Below are 19,672 nucleotides of genomic sequence, written 5' to 3'. Positions count from 1 at the left end.
TTCTGACATCAAGTGATTTCAGTCTCTCTCGATCGCAATTGCGGGAGATCGAACTATGGTTATTCCTACCAAGTTCAGCGCCGATTACCACTAAAGTAACTAACGATTGGTGTTTATTTTATTCCTTTTGAATTGACAAATACAATAAATTTTTAATAAAAATTAAAATACATTGGATCAAGCATAAACAATTATGTTATTTTTCATTTAACAAAATAAATCCCTCCATAACAAAAATATAAGGAAATTTAACAACATGCAAAGGATAAAGTTTGAAATTTTGACCATTAAACCATATAAGGAAAATTTTCAATGCATTGACAAAAATATAGTATGACAAAAATACCCCTGATAAATATTAAATAACCAATACTAGACATGCCCCTCCCTCTTCTATAAAATGTGTTGGTTTACATAAGAGAAAAGAAACCGTAACAAAACACATAACAAAACTGCAACAGAGTAAAAATCAATGGGTATGAATTGCAACAGAGTAGAACACTTTGAAGAATCAACCATGAAAATCCAAACTGAAATTCCAATTCATCAAGTTCGTTTACCACCACAAAGAACATCACTCACCAAACTCAAACACAGACTCTCTGAAATCTTCTTCCCTGATGATCCTTTACACCGTTTCAAAAACCAACCATGTTTCACCAAGTTTCTTCTTACCCTTCAATTTCTTTTCCCCATTTTCCAATGGGGTTCTCACTATAATCTCACTCTTCTTCGTTCTGATATCATCTCTGGTCTCACCATTGCTAGCCTTGCCATTCCTCAGGTAGTAACACTTTGCATGTCTTTGATACACATAACACTGACACTTCAGATTATTGAGACATGTGTTATATTTAATTATTATTATTATATTATTTTCTAAAATTATTAATAGTTTTAGTGTCTATGTCATATATGATGTCCAATCTTGTGTCGTGTCTGGTGTTGACAGTTGTGTCTTGTCTGACGCATGTGTCGGTGTTTTACGGTGTCTCACATGTATCTATATGATTTATGATTCATTTATGTTTTAATTTTGTTTCTTGTTAAATTGCATTTGCAGGGAATCAGTTATGCAAAGCTTGCAAACTTGCCACCTATAATTGGATTATGTAAGTATTGAATTTATTTTAATTTAATGTAGAGTTTCATAATTCATGTCATTGAGTATTATTTATGATGTAAGATTTTTAATATGATTTTAGATTCGAGTTTTGTGCCACCATTGATATATGCACTACTTGGAAGTTCAAAACATCTTGGTGTTGGACCAGTTTCAATTGCTTCTTTGGTTATGGGATCAATGTTGAGTGAGACTGTTCCTTTCACTCAAAATCCAACTCTTTATCTTCAATTAGCTTTCACTGCAACTTTTGTTGCTGGATTATTCCAAGCTTCTCTTGGTATATTAAGGTATTCAATTAAATTTTTCATCTTCATCTTCTGATTTTGATTTTATTTGATTTACTTTTGCAAGTGAAATTAGTTAGTCGGAAATTCGCATAGGAAATTATTTTTATGTTCACTCTTACAAGTACAATTCAGATGGAAGAAAAAAGACTGCAGTGACATTTGATATACTGAATCGCGAGTTTAAACTTGCAATTTCTTACGTGTGTGGGTGAATTTCTTACTAGTTTTTTTTTTTTTTTTTTTAATAAGATGAGAAATTTCCTTTTGTTTGGATGATAAGATCATAATTTTAGTCAACATTTTTTTAGTGAGGTGATTTCTTTAGTCAACATTTTTTTTTGTGAGGTAATTTTTTTAGTCAACTTTAACATTGAGGTTTGACTATAAAAAAAATTGAGAATTTATTTATGGTTATTTATTAAGGGGTGTTTTTTGTTTTTTTTCTTATGGAAAGAAGTGTTATTTATTGAGAATCATTTTTTTGCTAATATTTTTTTATCAATAAATAAATAATGATATTTAATTTTGTGTGTGCAGGTTAGGATTTGTAATTGATTTTCTATCAAAAGCAACACTTGTCGGTTTCATGGCTGGTGCTGCTATCATTGTGTCACTACAACAATTGAAAGGGTTACTTGGAATTGTTCACTTTACTAACAAGATGCAAATAATTCCTGTATTGGTCTCTGTTTATAAGCAAAAAGATGAGGTACTTAACTCCACCATGACCACCATACATTTATTACTAGTAATTGACTTTAATAGTACTTGGAAATTGGAATCATTTTTTTTTATATTTGTTTTATATTCATTTTTGCTAATTAAATTTGTATTTTTTTGATATAATACCTCCATTATTATCATAACAAGGATGAAAGAAAACAATTAGAAACAAAGCTACTAAAGCCAAAATGGGATGTCTTCAATTATATTCGCCATTAAACTTTTTGTTTTGTTTATTAAGTCATTTAATCTGTTATTATTAAAGATAATAATATAATCTTGTAAAAAATATAATAAAATAATTTACTTACTACCAATATTGGTAGATATGTAAATCTATATTTAACCATTTAGACTTTGACTTTGACTGGTGCATATGAAAAAATATTTGTTGCGAGACCACAATTTCTTAAATAGATTTCAATTAACTCGAGGGGATTAATCAACATTTTGGCGTGCAAATGATACCTAAGTTTACAAAAAAAAAAAAAAAAAAACAGAAATATATCAATGATAGACATGATCCCGTGAACTTAGCTCAGTTGACGGGGGCATTGTATTATATATGCAGGGGGCGGGGGTTCGAACCCCGGTCGTCCCACTCATTTATTTTTGTAACGAATACCAAACATATGAAAGTTGATTTCTAAATTAAATAATTTATATTCTTCTCTTATGATTCCAAACACAATAGATTATCTTTGCCCAATTGCTAAGTGAAGGATAGCTATTTTTTTCCATATGCTTCCTTGTCCTATCTTACATTATAATAGGGAATCATATTCCAAAGTTTTCTTTCCCCATGATAGGGTATAAATTATAATGGGTCACTTTTAAATGATGTGATGGTAGTGTAAATACTTGTAAGTGTATGTTTGGTTGCGCGTCTGCATCACCAAACGCACGCCCACCCTTCCTCCTACGGTGATTTCTAAGACGCTACAATACCAAGTTTCTGTTTTACCGTGGTTTTTCACTGCGGATTTGACAAAGGTGCCGCACATCCAAATAGACGCTAAGTTGACTAAAGTATCTTATTTTTGCAGTGGTCATGGCAAACTGTTGTTATGGGATTCGGCTTCTTGGCATTCCTGCTTACAACAAGACACATTGTAAAATTCTCTATCTTGCATTAAAACATATATACTAGTATATAATATATCATTCTAGTATTATTTTCTTTGACTATTTATTTTTCTAGTAAGATCTAACAATTTTTTCTGGAAAATTTGCAGAGTTTGAGAAAACCGAAACTATTCTGGGCTTCAGCAGCTGCTCCTTTAACATCAGTAATTCTGTCAACCATTTTAGTCTTTCTTCTCAGAAATACGGCTCATCACATTTCAATTGTAAGAATTGTAGTTCATCATTACTATTTTTAGTGAATGAAAAGTATCAATTTAATTTCAAAATGCTTTAAATATCGGTCAAATTAATAACCGATTATCTGTGTATTATCCGGAAGATTGGGCACTTAGCAAAGGGAGTTAATCCACCATCAGCAAACATGTTATACTTCAAAGGTCCTCACTTGGCTCTTGCTATCAAAACAGGCATTGTCACCGGGATCCTATCTCTCACAGTAAGCACACCGAAAACTTGTTACGCTTTTCTGTCACATACCATGTTACATACTTAAATATAGGACAAAACTTATTGTTTGTGCTGTTCACCGATTATAATTTGTCGTGCGGTTTAAATTTTTCAGTTAAATTTAAAATTATTTGGTTTATACTATTAGATACATGATTTATGTGTTGAATTTTGATCAGAGAACGCGGGACATAATGAACTACACCTAAATATACTTAAATATAGCACATGATGCTGTTTTACTTGACTCCTATTCCACCAAATTTTCCTATTTTTAGGAAGGAATTGCGGTAGGTAGAACATTTGCAGCACTTAAGAACTACCAAGTCGATGGAAACAAAGAAATGATGGCTATCGGTATTATGAACATAGCCGGCTCTTGTACTTCATGCTATGTCACAACAGGTACTAATCCTTCTTCTTTTTCTTTTTCTCCGGTCCACATGAATTACGGAGTAGTTATCTAAGAAGCGTCAATTTTGAGAAACTCTACATTCTTTTTAATACTTGCAGGATCCTTTTCTCGATCAGCTGTTAACTTCAATGCTGGAGCACAGACAGCAGTTTCTAACATAATCATGGCTTCAGCTGTTTTAGTGACCCTTTTGTTTCTCATGCCTCTCTTCTACTATACGCCAACCGTGGTCTTAGCAACCATCATCATCGCAGCTGTGATTGGACTAATAGATTATCAAGCTGCTTATAAACTGTGGAAGGTTGACAAACTTGATTTCGTAGCCTGCATGTGCTCCTTTTTTGGCGTTCTCTTCATTTCTGTACCTTTAGGCCTCAGTATAGCGGTAAGCTGATAATTCATTTATCTCACAAAGCTAAAATTTACGACCTTACAGACTATGATGCACCGACAATGTAAAACTTTTTTATAGTCATTCACTATAGCATTACGATGAAACCTGATTGAATGATTATACAAAAAAAGTTTGACACTGTCAGTGTATAGTCCCTTAACTTAAATATTCTGCATGATAATGCCGTAGATACGTTATTAATACCAATTAACATGGCCAAAATTTTCAGGTTGCCATATCAGTCTTCAAGATCCTACTTCATGTCTCTAGACCAAACACTTTGGTTTTGGGGAACATACCGGGAACACAAATATTCCATAACATAAACCAATACAAAGAAGCTTTAAGAGTTCCTTCGTTTCTCATTTTGGCTGTTGAGTCTCCGATCTATTTCGCTAATTCGACTTACCTTCGAGAGAGGTTAGATAAGGACATCTCTAGAATTTTAATTTGTTAAGTTCGGTATATATTTCTTTGAGTGAATCCATGATTCATATGATTAAGAGCTTCTCCTGACACAGGATACTAAGATGGGTTCGTGAAGAGGAAGAACGTATAAAAGCAAATAATGGAAATGAATTGAAGTGCATAATTTTAGACATGACAGGTACTAATTTCATTGGACTTGCAACATCAGTTAGCGTTTAACAATCATGCACTGTCGATGTACCTTTAACATATGCACATAATCATTCATATTATGAGACATAATTGAAGTATGTGGAAAATATTCTTACACTTTTATATACGGCTTCGAACATCTTCACTTAACAATATTCTGGTTTTTCAGCTGTCACGGCAATAGACACAAGTGGTCTTGAAACTTTAGGCGAACTTAGAAAGGTGCTAGAACAGCGATCACTTCAGGTATAGACACGAATTGACAATGATTTCAGAAGGCTTCAAAAACTACCATTATTCACTTTCTAACTTCTACATTTTGCAATTTGTTAATGCAGCTTGTGTTGGTAAATCCTGTTGGAAATGTGATGGAAAAGTTGCATACGTCGAAAATTTTGGATACCTTTGGATTTAAAGGAGTCTATCTCACAGTAGGAGAAGCTGTGGCTGACATTTCCTCAGCCAATAAAGCTCAACCATGATTTTCTATTAGAGGATGTTCTATTCTAGGACATGGGATAGATCTCTTAGTGGAACCATCGAAGTTTTTTTTTGCGTTTTTGCGGGAAATACTCGTTTTGAAGGGAAAGATCTTATATTTTCTGCTACTTAAGATCTTATAATTTAGTAGAGAGAAAGTGTTCCCAAGAGAGACATGTTTTAGTATCAATGATGAAAGTATTATTGATAATTTGGTAGTATCAGTTTCTTGATTGCAATTGCACATATTAATATTATCAACTGTGACTAAAATACCACATTAGTATGTAAGTAATTTACAAACCAAATGAACAAAATGTTGATGTTCTTTGTAATAATTACCAAAACACCCTTATCCTTGGCTATTTTCTACACATTCAAGAACTCAATCAAACTAAAAAAATTATGAATGTTATCGAAAAAGTTATAACCTTAGATTGATTTTCTCACATTCTCGTCATGCATTTCAATAACAAAGAATACCAACAACTATATGCCTATTAAATATGTATCGTAAAGAATAATATCTCTCTCTTTGAGTCATGCATGTCACATGAGAAATAATATTATATATGGTTGAAGTACACGGTGATTGCAAATTTTAACCCCTATTATTTTATTTTATTGTTATGAAATTCATATTACATTTATATATCTGTTATTTATGTATCTAACCTAAAAAAAAATTATTTATGTATCTATTATTATGTATCTATTATTTATCAAATAACTTATTATATTTAAATAATCATATAAAATTTTGTAATGTTCTATTATCTATTACTAATATATTAAAATCGATTACCACCAAAGTTACTAATTTATCCTTATTACTTTTAATCACGTTGCAAGTTTTATATCCTTAATTATAATTTCAAAAAAAATATAGAAAGATAATATGCTTAAAAATAGAAACAAAACAGATTATAAATAGGAACACAACAGAATAATCTATACATAAAAATAGATAAAAAAAATAGTAAAAAAATTATAAAAAGCTTAGTCAATAAAAACAATTATAGAAAGAATATAGCAAAAATAAGAAGAAGCCACATAAAAATGGGAATATAGAAATAAAAAAAATACTCTATATAATAAAAAACGTAGACGATATTTTTCATTGAAAAAAAATGAAACATAAACAATATTTTTTTTATAAACGAAACATAAACAATATTACTACAAAGTTTACTACTAAACATTAATTCATAATAATATAATAAAATTAATTAGTATCGAACTTACTAAATTACCCTAAATATTCATAATAAAATTTCTAATTTTTTATTAAAAATATACACGGGACCATTATTTGTCACCGAAACATAAAAAATTGAATAAATAAGTTTACAAGAAATAATTAACACAATAACTCCACTTATATTTTAACAATTTTAACAATAACTCCACTAATACTAATAATTAAGTACTTATTTGTTTTGTCTCTCTTTTTTTTTTTTTTTTGACTTATCTATTCTTTTGTATGTTCTTCTTTTTCTTTATTTCATAAAAGTAGGAGACACGATTAGGAATAACTGGTATAAAAATAGTTATCCTCTAACTATTAATATATATTATCATAAAAGTGTTCCTACACGTATTGCTAAATAACTATGCCCTTTCTAAAATTGAGATTTTGAAAGTAAGATTTAGATAAAAAAAATATGCGAGTTTAAGCGATTTTACACATAGTTAAATCGTGTAAATTTGTTTGGACTTGTGATTTTACTCGAAACAATTTAACTCATATTTAACATGAAATTTCATATCTAAAAGCGTAAAAACAATGGAGTTTAAGATTTAAAATGAGATTTTAACAATCCTGCTGCGAACATATGTTAATCTCTGCGAAAAAAAGTCAATCTCCGCGAAAACATATGGAAGTTTTCTACTTCTATACATCAAACACAAGGGCATAATATGTCTGAATGATTTATGTGGCTGACATGTGCAAAATACGGAGATTTTAGTATTGAAAATTGTGTTGTAAGAAAGTTTAATTTCATCATCTTGACGATGTCTTTCTATTCACCGGATCCAACTTTCTTGTAGTGTTAAACCCACCCTTAGTCGTCCGGGTTAAAAACTATTGTTTCTAATCTCCAAATTTTTAACGACAAATTAATTTATGACAGTTCTTTTTACTATAATCCGCTTAAATGAGTATGTCTATTTATGTGTGAAATAATGATTTGACGAGGTTAACTACTTATTAAATGTTCATCAAATGTCAATGGTATTTTTTTTTTGTCAAGTAGCCTAGTGGCTAGAAAATCAAAGTGAATAAGTGGAGTGTATCGGGTTCGAACCCGAGCTCCTGCACATATAGTGTGATGTCCCTACCGGGGACAATGTCAATACTATTTAACCAACAATTATTTTGTGCCTTTGTTTCAATCTATTTTGACTTTACAATTTTTTATACGCCTCAACAGTATCCTTTTTTCATACATTTTTACCAACAAAATTTGATTAAAAAACATTTTTTCAAGTTTGGCTTGAACTCATGAACATAGGGATGCCATTAACTGATAGAACTTTAAACACACAGTTGAAAGGCAATTTGATAACTATTCATAACAAATTTATCATTTTGAGTTCAGCTCCTGGCCAAACCAATAATATTTAAGCGACGTTATAATGTTCTGTCATATGAGATCATATCGCTAATCCAACCATTCACATGATATTCAAACTATACATTATGCAAATATGAAATATGATCGAGTTTAGAGTAGCAAAAATGGAATACAAACAAAGGTGAAAAAACAATGATAGACGATCAAATATGAACGAGAGAGGGCCCGGTGGCCTCTTTCAACTCATCCATTAAACATACAATTCACATAACTGTTTATGAGTTATCATAATGGAGAAAAATCTTTCTTTTCCTAGCTACAAAACCATGAAATTTGGTTTTTGACAACTAACACATAGCATACTTTGCAGTTTGCACAGCAATAACCCAAAATCCAAAGCAAAAACAAATTCACATAGGCAATGGTCTGCAAATAAAATTGTCTGCGTCTTTTACCTTCGAAACAGTTTCATAATAAAGCATGTTATTATTTGGACACTTGCAGACCCATGAGGAAGATATCGTCATGGTAACTTGAGTTAGGAGAGCTCTTTTCTGAGTTATTGAAAGTTTTCTCCATTTCCTCTTCTGCCAAAATTTCCTCCGATCGACACTTAAAACTGCAAAATGCTTTCTCGCCACTACAAGGTATATACAATAAATTACAACTGATGCTTGTGGCTTAACCGAAAAACTTATAATAGAAAAATGAGAGTTGAAGACAAACCTATAAGCATAAATGTCTTCCTCCTCGTCTAATTTCTTATTGCACGAGTAACAGAAGTTCATAACAGTACTGTCAAAACGACGAGGTGCTGATTCTTGAGAAGATCCGAAAGCTGATTCTTTGTTCTTGATGAACTCAGTAAAGTCATTGTTGTCACATTCCAAAATGCAGTCACCAAAAATATGTGTTCGCTTAGGATTTGGACCGTGAGAAATTATGCAAGTATAATCTTCCGAAAGCTCTATCTCCTTGGCAGAGAGTGAACCTACATATCCATTGCCGAAATCAATGGATAGTGGAAGTGAACTTGATGTGATGTTTAAAGGATTGTTAATTTGTAAACTTCTGTTTGTCGCCGGAGGCAAACTCAAGGCTATAGATGTATCTTCTACAAACAAATCATTGATTCCCAAATTAGAGTTTTCATTTGAACTGATTAACGAAGAAGGTCTCGAGGAGTCGGGCAAAGACGCCACAGTGTTTCTGAGACCTTTAGATTCCCTATTGACATCATCATCAAAGTTTTCAACTTCTGATTTGGGACTTTTGATTTCGGAAGGAAGTGAAATGACATAGTTTTTAGGCAAGGAATTGGTTTTCAAAAATGATGCAAGAGGTTCACGGTTGTTCTTCGAGAATTGAAGTATGTGATTCTTCATCTGTGATCCAAAAGTTATATTTTTCCTCAGAAATTTACCAAGGAACTCATTATTAGGTTTGGTTTCGTTAACAAGAGAAGTTATAATCCCAAGTCCTACTTTACTTCCATCTTGCAGCTTCTTATGACCGGTTTGGAATGAAGGTCTAGAAGACTTAGCGCTAAAAACATTGCTAAGATTCGAGAAGAGTCTGCAATCGAGAGGAGATGTAGGACTCCAAGCGGATTCAAAATCCGGTAAGTTCTTAACACCAACTCCCACCCTAGAACCAGTGGTGTGAAAAAATAAGGAGCTTATTTGTCTTGGGCTTATTGTATCAGAAGGTAAAGAGAGATTGGAAGAAGAATCAGCCATGAGATCAAAATTCTTCTTCTTCAGTGTTATCCTAGTACATCATCCCTCATAAAAGGGCGAAATCAGCATTTTATTGCTGCATCAAATTCAGAAAACTAATGAAAACAACTTTTGTTAATTCACAGTTAACAAGAACGATGATTGAATCGAAGCTCACAACAAGTAAGCAAGAAATGAAAATACCTTACACAAACAGTTAACTTCCGTGCATTTCGGCATGGATTATCAGTAGGAGTTATTACAATTCTACTATGATTACTAAATGCTTCTTTAGCCAAAACAATCCGCAAATCCGTTAACAATTTTTGCAACTCAGTTAAATAGTATCAAATAGAGTGTTGGTTTCAATTTCCAATAAATGTGATATCTGTTGCACAAGAGCGTTACAACAATCTAAATTTGTTTTTTAAGTGTTCAACCAAGAATGGCAAATCTCATGAGAATTTCAAGAGATGACTATGAAGCACGGACACCGGACACGACACTGACACATTGATACCGACAATAATTTGAGAAAATAACATAATTTAATGTAATCATATGTGTTGGTGCCATGTCGGTGTAAAACACTGACGCGCGTCCGAAACCGGCTATGAGTGTCCGTGTTTCATAGACAACTGATCAAAGAAAACCTTTTCCAAAGACAAAATGCTACAAAATCAACTTGTAAAATATAATTTATGAGCAAAGATCTCGCAACTTGGAGACTTAAAAAACAACAAAATGAAATCAAACAAATCCTTAATTTTATACATTCAAACTGATCAAAATCAATTATTGGACTTCAAAAAAAATTGAAAATAAAAAGAGACATTTTGGAAGCTCAGATTATAGTACAGACAAGCACATCAAAATACAAACTTCTACAAGAACACCACAATCAAATATCTCATTTAAAGTATAAAAGTTTTTATTTTATTTTATTTTTTAACATAGTATTCATCAAAAACTCAGAAATCAACATTAAAATCAGCTAACTCAAAACCTCATAATCTGATCAACATCCAAAACAATCTGATTGAACAATCTAGCAAAACCATCAAAAGGGTCTCTAATTATTACACAGAAGAACAAAAAAAAAACGTCCTTTCATGAAAAACAAAAACCACAACACATTTTTCAAGATGAACAATGAAAACAACCAAACACATTTGAAGAAACATAGTAGAAAAACAAAATCCTAGAATTTTCATCAGATTGATGTCAGAAATTAAGGAACAGAAAAAAAAGACAAATTTAATGTAAATTTACCTACTTTTTTCAATCAGAGAGAAACCCAAATGCAGAAACTTTGCAGTGATGAACATCAGCAACAAAAAACACAACTTTTCTATGCATTTTTTTTTTCTACTTTGGTTTAATCAAAAGAAATTATTTCATCATCTTGTTGTTCATCTTGCATGCATCGAAGTCAGAGACACAGTAAACCGCTTAGTCTGAGAAGTACTTCTTCTCTCTCTCTTTTTCTGTCTTTCTCATCTCTCTTTCATGATTGAGAGCTGCAAATACGTATAATACATGTATGTACACCGTATTTTTGTATAGTATTTATAATTCTTTATTTGCAATTTTTTTTTTGCAATGTTCATTAATCATTACTACTTCTTTTTGGACAGATTCAATGTTTATTAAATAATTATATTTTTTTAAAAAGGAGTTTTTAGTACTTTCTCTGTTTCTTTTAAGTTTTTTCTAATAAATTCATTTCCTTAAAATCCAAGTAATTTCTTACTAATTGAACCGGTTTAAATATGCATTTAACTTCGTAGATATTGTTAACAAGTCTCATACCAATTGCGAGATAAGTGAAAATAATTTTCACCTTAAAAGTCGGGTTTAGAAGGATGAGTTATGTTCAACTCACAATTCTAAGATGATATCGTATTGGGTCTCTCTAAGATTTATTGGCCAACATGTTATTATCAGGTTTATCGGATCACCCACCGTTTATATTCACGTACGATGGACAGAATATATGTTTATGCTCAATACTCGATTCTAAGATGGTATATCATTCATCGTTTATATATGCGCCTAAGTTCAATAGTATTGTAAGTTAGGTCCAACAATCAAGTCTAAGCAAAATACATAAAAAGAAAAATAAGCTTATCTTGTAGTATGGAATTAAAAAATGAATTTAATTTATATGCACCGTCAGTCTAAAGTTATTTTACACATGCGTCCAATAATATACCGACACATCATGTATGGTAATTAAAAACACATGATGTGTCACATTCATTAAATGATTTGGCAACGCGTCATTGGATGTACGTGTAAAAAATATTTACACTGACGGTGCATAACAATTAAACCCTTAAAAAATCTTACCATTTCACTAAAAATAATCGTACCATTAAAATATTATGCTTTGTTAAAAAGTGTATGAAAGATCATAAGTAATTTATTTTTATAATGATTTGCAATAATGTTTGATGGAAAAGTTCAACAATAAGCAATAAACTATAACCGTACAATTGTTTTTAAAAGAAAGGAATCAAGATGACAATGTTTATTTTTTTTTTTTATTTAGAAAGGATGGCATGTTTTTATTATTGCCACACACAAAAATAAATGACATGTTTATTTATGATTTTTTTTTATACAATAGAAAGAAAAAATAACGAAACGACTAGATTAATTTTGGGGGAAGGAAATCTCATTGAATCAGCAAGATGATAGGTAGAAAAAAGAGTTGGACACTGCCTCCAAGATATCATGTCCCCCTCCAATCTTGCTCCATGTTTAGCTAACCTGCACAACAACTATTACCCTCCCTCAAGGTCAATAACAGGTGTGTAAAGGTGAGTTGCAGGAACTCCATCCTGAATAAAATTCAAAGCCGATTGACAATCCGATTCACACTCAACATGTCGAAAACCATTGTTCCAAGCCATTTGGAGGTCATGTAAGATCGCTTGCAACTCCACATTAATATTTATAGTGATACCACAATTGTCCGAGAAACCCAATAACAAATTACCATTAGTGTCTCGGATTAAATCTCTGAAACCAGAGCATCCTGAGTTACCATCAACATTTAATTTAAAAGCTAGACTTTTTGAGAGGTTTCCAAGCCACTATACAAGTTTTTCTATGAGTGTTGGCCGTTACTTCATGGTGAGAATGAATGAGATTCACAATTTTCCAACCTATCCACAAGTTGTTAGAAAAAAAACTCTTTATTACGAGTTCCCTAAATGAACCAGCAAAATATAAAAAAATATTGTACATTCCTCTTATTAGCATAATGTTTAATAAAGTAATAAATAAAAATAAAATGTTTTATTTTTTATTTTTTTTATTGATCTGAAATTTAACAATTCTGCAAAATTAATTTGATTACTAGTTTGGATAGATTGTTCAGAAATTTAGGGATGAGGTCAGCAAAAAAAACAAAAAGGACAAACTAAAAAAAGGTGAGCATGACTAGGGAAGGGAGGGGTTCAGAAAAATAACGGACCAACGTCCACAAGCTTCACATTTTTTGTGGGTCTAACTAACAAGGGACCACAACTTCATTTTTATTTATGAAAGAAAATAAATGGATCTATTATTGAGTTGATTTTTATCAATTGAATTATAATTATTTTTTATATATCAACAAAACATAATCATGATTCATGACACAAGGTGTGTACTATGAATTAAAAAAATGTGAAATGTTTTTTTTTTTTAAGAAGCTAAAATTAGCCCACCCAAATTGGCGCCAGAGAGAATCGAACCTCAGATCTCAAGAGGAGCACACTCCCAGGTCCCAAGCCAATACCAATGCACCAACCCAAGTGGGTTAAAAATGTGAAATGTTATTTGGTAAATAATTTTGGTGTACACCACCATATATTTATATATAGTATGATACAACTATTTTTTTAGGAGAATGTTAACATGTGCATACATGGCACATGTTAAGGTAGTAAAAATAGAAATTATGCCTTAGAATTTGTGCATTTTAACTTTTCAAGCATTAAAAGTCTTGTATCATTAAATGTTAAATTTCTATAATAAGATACCTTATCATGTGCCCTATATGCACATGTTAACAAGACTCTTTTTTTTATTGGCTTTTTCTTTCTCTTCAAGTTAAATCAATAGTTTTAAATTTGACAAAAAAAAAAATCAATAGTTTTAAATATGTTGTCAATTTTATATGTTTTAAATAATATCCTTATAAAAAGAAATTACATCAATCCTTGACAAAAATCTTATAAAATTTCTCAAAGTAATAAAAATCCTTCAAAATAGTACGAAGACTTTCGTGTGTCGCTTTACATATATTAAAAAACCAAACCAACAAATTAAAATACATGAACAAAATATGATAGAACATGGCGCTAATTTTACCTAACCAACCTAAGACATTCGTCAAAACCTTTTTCAAATAGAGGATGATCACAACAACAAAAAATTGTTATTTTTCAACGGTTTTTCTCATCTAAGAGCGTTTAAAATTCAAATCAATCCAAAAAAATTATAAATTGGTTTAAAATAGTCAAAACCCATTTAATATCAATTTTTTATTTATTAAATAACATAATGATTAAACTCACACACATTAAATTAAATGTAGGGAATTCAAACTTGAACTAAAACCCTAGAAAAATACTTTAGAAACAAACAAATATTTTGGATATTGTCTCAACAAAAAAAAATAATGATTTCGTCAAAATAATAATAATAATAATAATAAAATATTATGATATATATTTAAATGTATAAACATTATTTTGCTCTTTTTTCCTACTCAAATCAACATTATATTTCCTAAATATATCTCCAAAGATCTCCCTATTTCTTAAATATACTTGAATAAATATTTTAGAAACAAATAATTGCATAGATTCTCTTAAAAAGAAAATTATAATATTTATCTCTATAAAAGGCAAAGTATATTGTTTCTTACCATTCATTCACATTATAATTCACAAATATTTAACGATTTTCTTTGTTACTTTTTGCTAAAGCTATTTTTGTTGCTTGCACAACATTCTCACAATTTTTTTTTAATGTTAAAAAAAAAAAAATTCTCAACCGCCACAAGTTGAAGGGAAGGTTGTGCTGATGAAAAAGAATGTGTTGTTAATAACACTGATCCAACTTTGTTTATTTCCTTCATTTGTTCTTTGTTTTTATTTTTGTCATGATTTTAATTTGACTATAAGAGAACTGTGTCATTATTTGACTCCCCACCTTTCATATGCAATAATGAAAGATATAATTTTTGGCGAGGATAATTTTTTTAGTATAGAATCAATGGATTTAACTTTTTGGTATAGAATTTACAATGAGTGGTTTCAAAAAAACAAACCTTAAAATTTATGCTAGGTGTGACAGGAAATTGAGAATTTTAGGTTCAGTGTGGGTTGTTCATAAAGCAATTTACATTTTGGGCAACAAAATGTTGTTTCATTTTCATCGTAAATTGCTTTTTGAAGTTAATTTATTGGAGCTAAATGGGAATACACTGACTCGAAAATTGAAGCTGTATTTGCTCCGGCTGCAACATGAATTCCGATTGTGCATTCAACAAAATGCAATAATCCACCGAACTCCGAGAAAAATCTCTATAATTTTATTGAATGAAAATGTTGCCTTTAAAGTTGCAATAATTTAGTTTGAGCATGTAAAAATTGCAAACAACATAAAGAATCGACATCATTGCTCACCAGAAATACTCTCGGGTAATTTTCATGAAGCATCGGAAGATCTTGATTCTTGATGTTGCCATAAAATCCTAGCCGCGACTCTTCTTATGCTCCAATGACATTCAAGCAAATTACATGTTCGCCCCTGCCATAGCTGCTGCACAATAGGAATGACAAAGGAACTAGTAGAACAGCCAAAAGTACTTAAGGTGTTGAAGAGAAGCACAAAGTACGCAAGCATTGTCTTTTGCTGCGTTTGCTTCTTGATTTTGAAATCGGTGATAAAACCCGACTTAATATTGATGAAGTTAAAGATCTTGGGGCGCTGGCGTGCTTCAAATAGTAAATTTTTTTTTTACGGTTATTATTTATTTTCACCACCAGTATTTGACCCACGTGATAGTTTAATTTGATTTGAGGATCAGTTATATCGAGTGGTTTTACCCCTCCCGATCGCAATGTGTATTTAGGATGTGATTCAGTAAGAGATAAAAATTTCAGATTTTGTCATGCAGTCTCTTCTCTTGCCCCTCAATATGTCTTGTCTCATAAACAATTTTAAAATTAAACAAAACACGGTATAACCAAAATCTCCCGGACCCATATTTTTTAGTTAATAAAACACAACCTAAAATACCAAACAGCACTTAGATGACATAACGCGAGTCTCTTTTATCTTAACCAATGTCCTGGGTTCGATCTCTGGCTTAGGCATGCATCAGTGTTAAAACTCTTAGGGAGAGTTTGCCACCCATTTGAGTCTCACAAGGCTTAAAGGATTAGTCTCAGCAGTTGCGCACAAATGATACCCGATTTTAAAAAAAAAAACACAACCTTGTCAAAAAAAACACAACCTAAAAAAAATTAAAAAATTGAAATGTTTGTTATAGCACACCCATCCGGCTCACGTTAGTAATAAGCATCTCCTGTTTTTATCACGCACACTTTCTCTCTTTCTGTGCAACTTGTGATTCATTCATTTTACTTTTTCTGATTCATTACATCATTGCAAATTTTCTCATTCCCTTCTTCCAAATTGGGTTTTTCAGGTAACAAAACTCTACAATCAATCTTATCTCAATTAATTAAATTGCTTTTTTTTATTTTTTTATTTTTACTTTCTTTATCTCATCAATTTGCAATTGCAGCTCAACCACATATCACTTTTTTCTCAATTATTATTATTTTGTTTCTGAATCAGTTTCTTAATTTTATTTTATTTTCAGGGATTACTTGCTTACAGACAAGAATTTCGTTTTCTATTGTAAAAAAATTGAATTTTTAACCTTTATTGATGGCAAAAAAAGGTATTGTGGGTTGAATCAAGAACAAGTTTTTATCTAATTTTGGGGATTTGATTTTGGAGGCGTAATTTAGGGATTAGGAATTGAGGTTGTAATTAAGAATTAGCAAAGTTGCAATTTTGATTTGTTATTGGTTTTGAAATGGATGACATTGAGGATGATTCAATTGGAAGTTATCCTCCAAACCCTAACAATCATGGTTATGGTTATATGAAACATCCTTTGAGGAATTCTTCATATTCCCATCCGGTTGCGAATGAATCTTCCCGAGATTATAATGATGTTGTTGCTGTTGCTGTTGATGATGACGATGATGTTGTTGAAGATGAAGACCGGTTAGGAGGGGAAGATGATATTGTTGATGTTGTTGATGATGATGTTGATCGAAATAGAAGTGTTCAAAATTCCTTGAACCGGGTTGATGAAGATGTTGACATGGATGGAGATGGGGATGGGGATGAAAATGATGATAACAATAGTGACGATAATGACCAACAACAGAATGAGGAATATGGTTATGTGAAACGTCATGAGAGAAATTCTCCATATTCTCAGTCATTTGCAAATGAAGGTAACAATGATGAGGATGAAGAAGATGAAGAGCGGTTAGTGGAGGAAGAATATGGTGGTGATGATGATGATGATGTTGATCAAATTAATAATGTTCAGCTTTCTCTAAAGCAAGTCGATGAAGAAGATAACTATGATGAGGATGGGGATAGGGATGAAAATGACGATGACAACGACAATGACGGTGATAATGACGATAAGGAGAAAAGTTATGCCATTATGAATAATGAAGATGAATTTGAGTGGCACCCAAAAAAGCAAAAGCTGAAGAGTTTGATTTCAACCTATGAATTCGCAGCTCGGGTGCCGACACCATCAGCTGTAGCTACTTCAGCTACTAAACCGTCTTTTAGGGTTAGAAATTCCCTTACTGAGTGGACTGAGAAGGAGACATTTATTCTTCTTGATGCGTGGGGTGATCGGTTTCTTCAACATGGAAGGAAGAGTCTTCGATCTGATGAATGGCAACAAGTTGCAGAAAAGGTATCAGAAGTTTCAAGAGTTGAAAGAACAGGTACTCAGTGTAGAAATCGTTTAGATACATTGAAGAAAAAATACAAAAAGGACAAGATTAAGTTTTCAGAAATGGGTGGCGGAGATAAAAAATGGGTTTATTTCAAGAAGATGGATAAGCTAATGTCTTCTCCACCACAACAGGCAGGTTTCTCTTGTGGTTTGGACTCAAGAGAGAGTGTTTTCATGAAGCCGAGAGTTTATGTAAATCATGCAAATGGGTTGGATGACATGAAAGATAGTCCTGAGAATACTGAATCCATCGGTGTAGAAAGTTCAGATGGACCTCGCACAAAGAAAAGAAGGAAGGGAAAGAGCGATGATAACGATTATTCTTTCAAATTACTTGCTGATTCCATTCAGAATTTTGGTAAGATATATGAGAAGATTGAAAATAGTAAAAGGCAGCAGATGCTGGAACTGGAAAAGATGAGGATGGAATTTCTCAATGATTTGGAAATACAAAAGAGACAGATTTTTGAAAAATTGCAGAGTGAGATTTTGAAACTAGAGCAAAGAGATGATTAGAATGATGATTCTGTTGAGTCTGGTATGTAAAGTCTTATGCATTGTAGTTACCATTGTTGTGTAACATAGAATGAAGACACCAGACAGCTAGTTGTTGTATCATTAGTTCATTACCTTGTTGGCATATTCAGAACCTTGTTCAATGTTTTCTTATGTCAAATTTATGAATAATGTTAGATTCTATTATTCACTGATTGAAACAAGCATAAAATGTGTTAATTGTTTTGGTGATTACATTTGAAACTTTGACCTCCTTTTTATGTTTATTTAACGCCTGATCGGTCGCGGTTCATTTGTAATGACTTTCATAGGAATAATAATAATCTCATACCAAATAGCATTGTTCAAATTTGTTGACAGGTTCATATGAAGTTATTGTGTGGTTGATGAATCCAGTTTTGACAGTTTTGGTAACCACCATTGCGACAGCGAAATTAATCCTCTACTCTTGGTGCATGTTTGGAAACTCAGTGATTTACCCCCATTGCATAGTCATTCACTCCTCCAAATTGTAGTTTTTCACTTTAATTGATTGTATTCTCCATGTTCACAATTTCACTTTAATCATCACAAGTTGATTCAAGTGGCTTTTCAGACTTCATTTTTAAGAGTGCATTTGGGGCAAAGCAAAGAATTATCATTTTAAATTTTAACATGTCTAAGTACATTGTTTGTACGAGTGAATTATTAGTTACTCTAATTCTTTATCATTTAAAAGGTTTGGCAAATGCATTAAGATACCTTTTCTTGAAAGGAAAAAATGAGGGCATCTTTAGAACCAAGAAAAGTTGGCCACTACAACAACAATAAAATAATTTTCCCACTAATAAAAAATTACATAATAATGTGAGATGTGTTAAATTTGGAGCATCTTAAAGACCATAACTTGCATTTTGTCAAAAAAAAAAAAAAAAAGACCATAACTTGCAAAGAAGAATCTTCTCTTCTTTCTATTTTCCTGACAAATGCAAAGAAGAATCTTTGATTTCACTGGTAAATGGTGACACTGACACCCTAACTCATTTGTCCTCCTCAATATTGCATTATAATTGGCACACTTGCACTGAAAATACAACCATACAACAGTATTGTACAAGAACTATTTTTTTTACCCAAAATTGGTAAGTAATTATAAGCTCTAAATACAAGTTACAG

General features: G+C 31.6%; 3 protein-coding genes across 7 annotated transcripts; 2 read left to right on the top strand and 1 right to left on the bottom strand.

The window, feature by feature from the left end:
• The first annotated feature begins 397 nt into the window (after nucleotides 1-397).
• On the top strand, nucleotides 398-5,919 carry LOC123897258 (probable sulfate transporter 3.4). Its single transcript, XM_045947820.1, has 13 exons — nucleotides 398-784; nucleotides 1,064-1,112; nucleotides 1,206-1,413; nucleotides 1,951-2,122; nucleotides 3,183-3,248; nucleotides 3,372-3,485; nucleotides 3,602-3,718; nucleotides 4,008-4,134; nucleotides 4,243-4,529; nucleotides 4,768-4,958; nucleotides 5,060-5,145; nucleotides 5,329-5,405; nucleotides 5,498-5,919. The coding sequence occupies exons 1-13, from the start codon at nucleotides 473-475 to the stop codon at nucleotides 5,639-5,641; spliced, it is 1,950 nt and encodes a 649-aa protein (XP_045803776.1). The 5' UTR covers nucleotides 398-472; the 3' UTR covers nucleotides 5,642-5,919.
• Nucleotides 5,920-8,317: 2,398 nt separating this feature from the next.
• Nucleotides 8,318-11,518, bottom strand: LOC123897416 (FCS-Like Zinc finger 10). Of its 5 annotated transcripts, none has more exons than XM_045948044.1 (4): nucleotides 11,213-11,451; nucleotides 10,141-10,324; nucleotides 8,945-10,052; nucleotides 8,318-8,858 (listed from the first exon to the last, which is right to left on the bottom strand). In XM_045948044.1, the coding sequence occupies exons 3-4, from the start codon at nucleotides 9,955-9,957 to the stop codon at nucleotides 8,705-8,707; spliced, it is 1,167 nt and encodes a 388-aa protein (XP_045804000.1). In that variant the 5' UTR covers nucleotides 9,958-10,052; nucleotides 10,141-10,324; nucleotides 11,213-11,451; the 3' UTR covers nucleotides 8,318-8,704. The 5 variants fall into 5 exon arrangements, with proteins under 5 accessions (XP_045804000.1, XP_045804001.1, XP_045803998.1 ...); XM_045948045.1 differs by having other exon boundaries at nucleotides 8,945-10,033; XM_045948042.1 differs by lacking the exon at nucleotides 10,141-10,324 and having other exon boundaries at nucleotides 8,945-10,033; nucleotides 11,213-11,518.
• Nucleotides 11,519-16,456: 4,938 nt separating this feature from the next.
• LOC123897990 (nuclear polyadenylated RNA-binding protein 3-like) lies at nucleotides 16,457-18,703 on the top strand. The gene is made up of 2 exons (XM_045948832.1): nucleotides 16,457-16,651; nucleotides 16,829-18,703. The coding sequence occupies exon 2, from the start codon at nucleotides 17,048-17,050 to the stop codon at nucleotides 18,515-18,517; it is 1,470 nt and encodes a 489-aa protein (XP_045804788.1). The 5' UTR covers nucleotides 16,457-16,651; nucleotides 16,829-17,047; the 3' UTR covers nucleotides 18,518-18,703.
• The last annotated feature ends 969 nt before the right edge of the window (nucleotides 18,704-19,672 follow it).

Source organism: Trifolium pratense, linkage group LG7 (genome assembly GCF_020283565.1).
Source record: "Trifolium pratense cultivar HEN17-A07 linkage group LG7, ARS_RC_1.1, whole genome shotgun sequence".
NCBI lineage: Eukaryota > Viridiplantae > Streptophyta > Magnoliopsida > Fabales > Fabaceae > Trifolium > Trifolium pratense.
The sequence above is the reverse complement of the archived record's forward strand: the minus strand, read 5'-3'. Positions and strand labels throughout refer to the sequence as shown.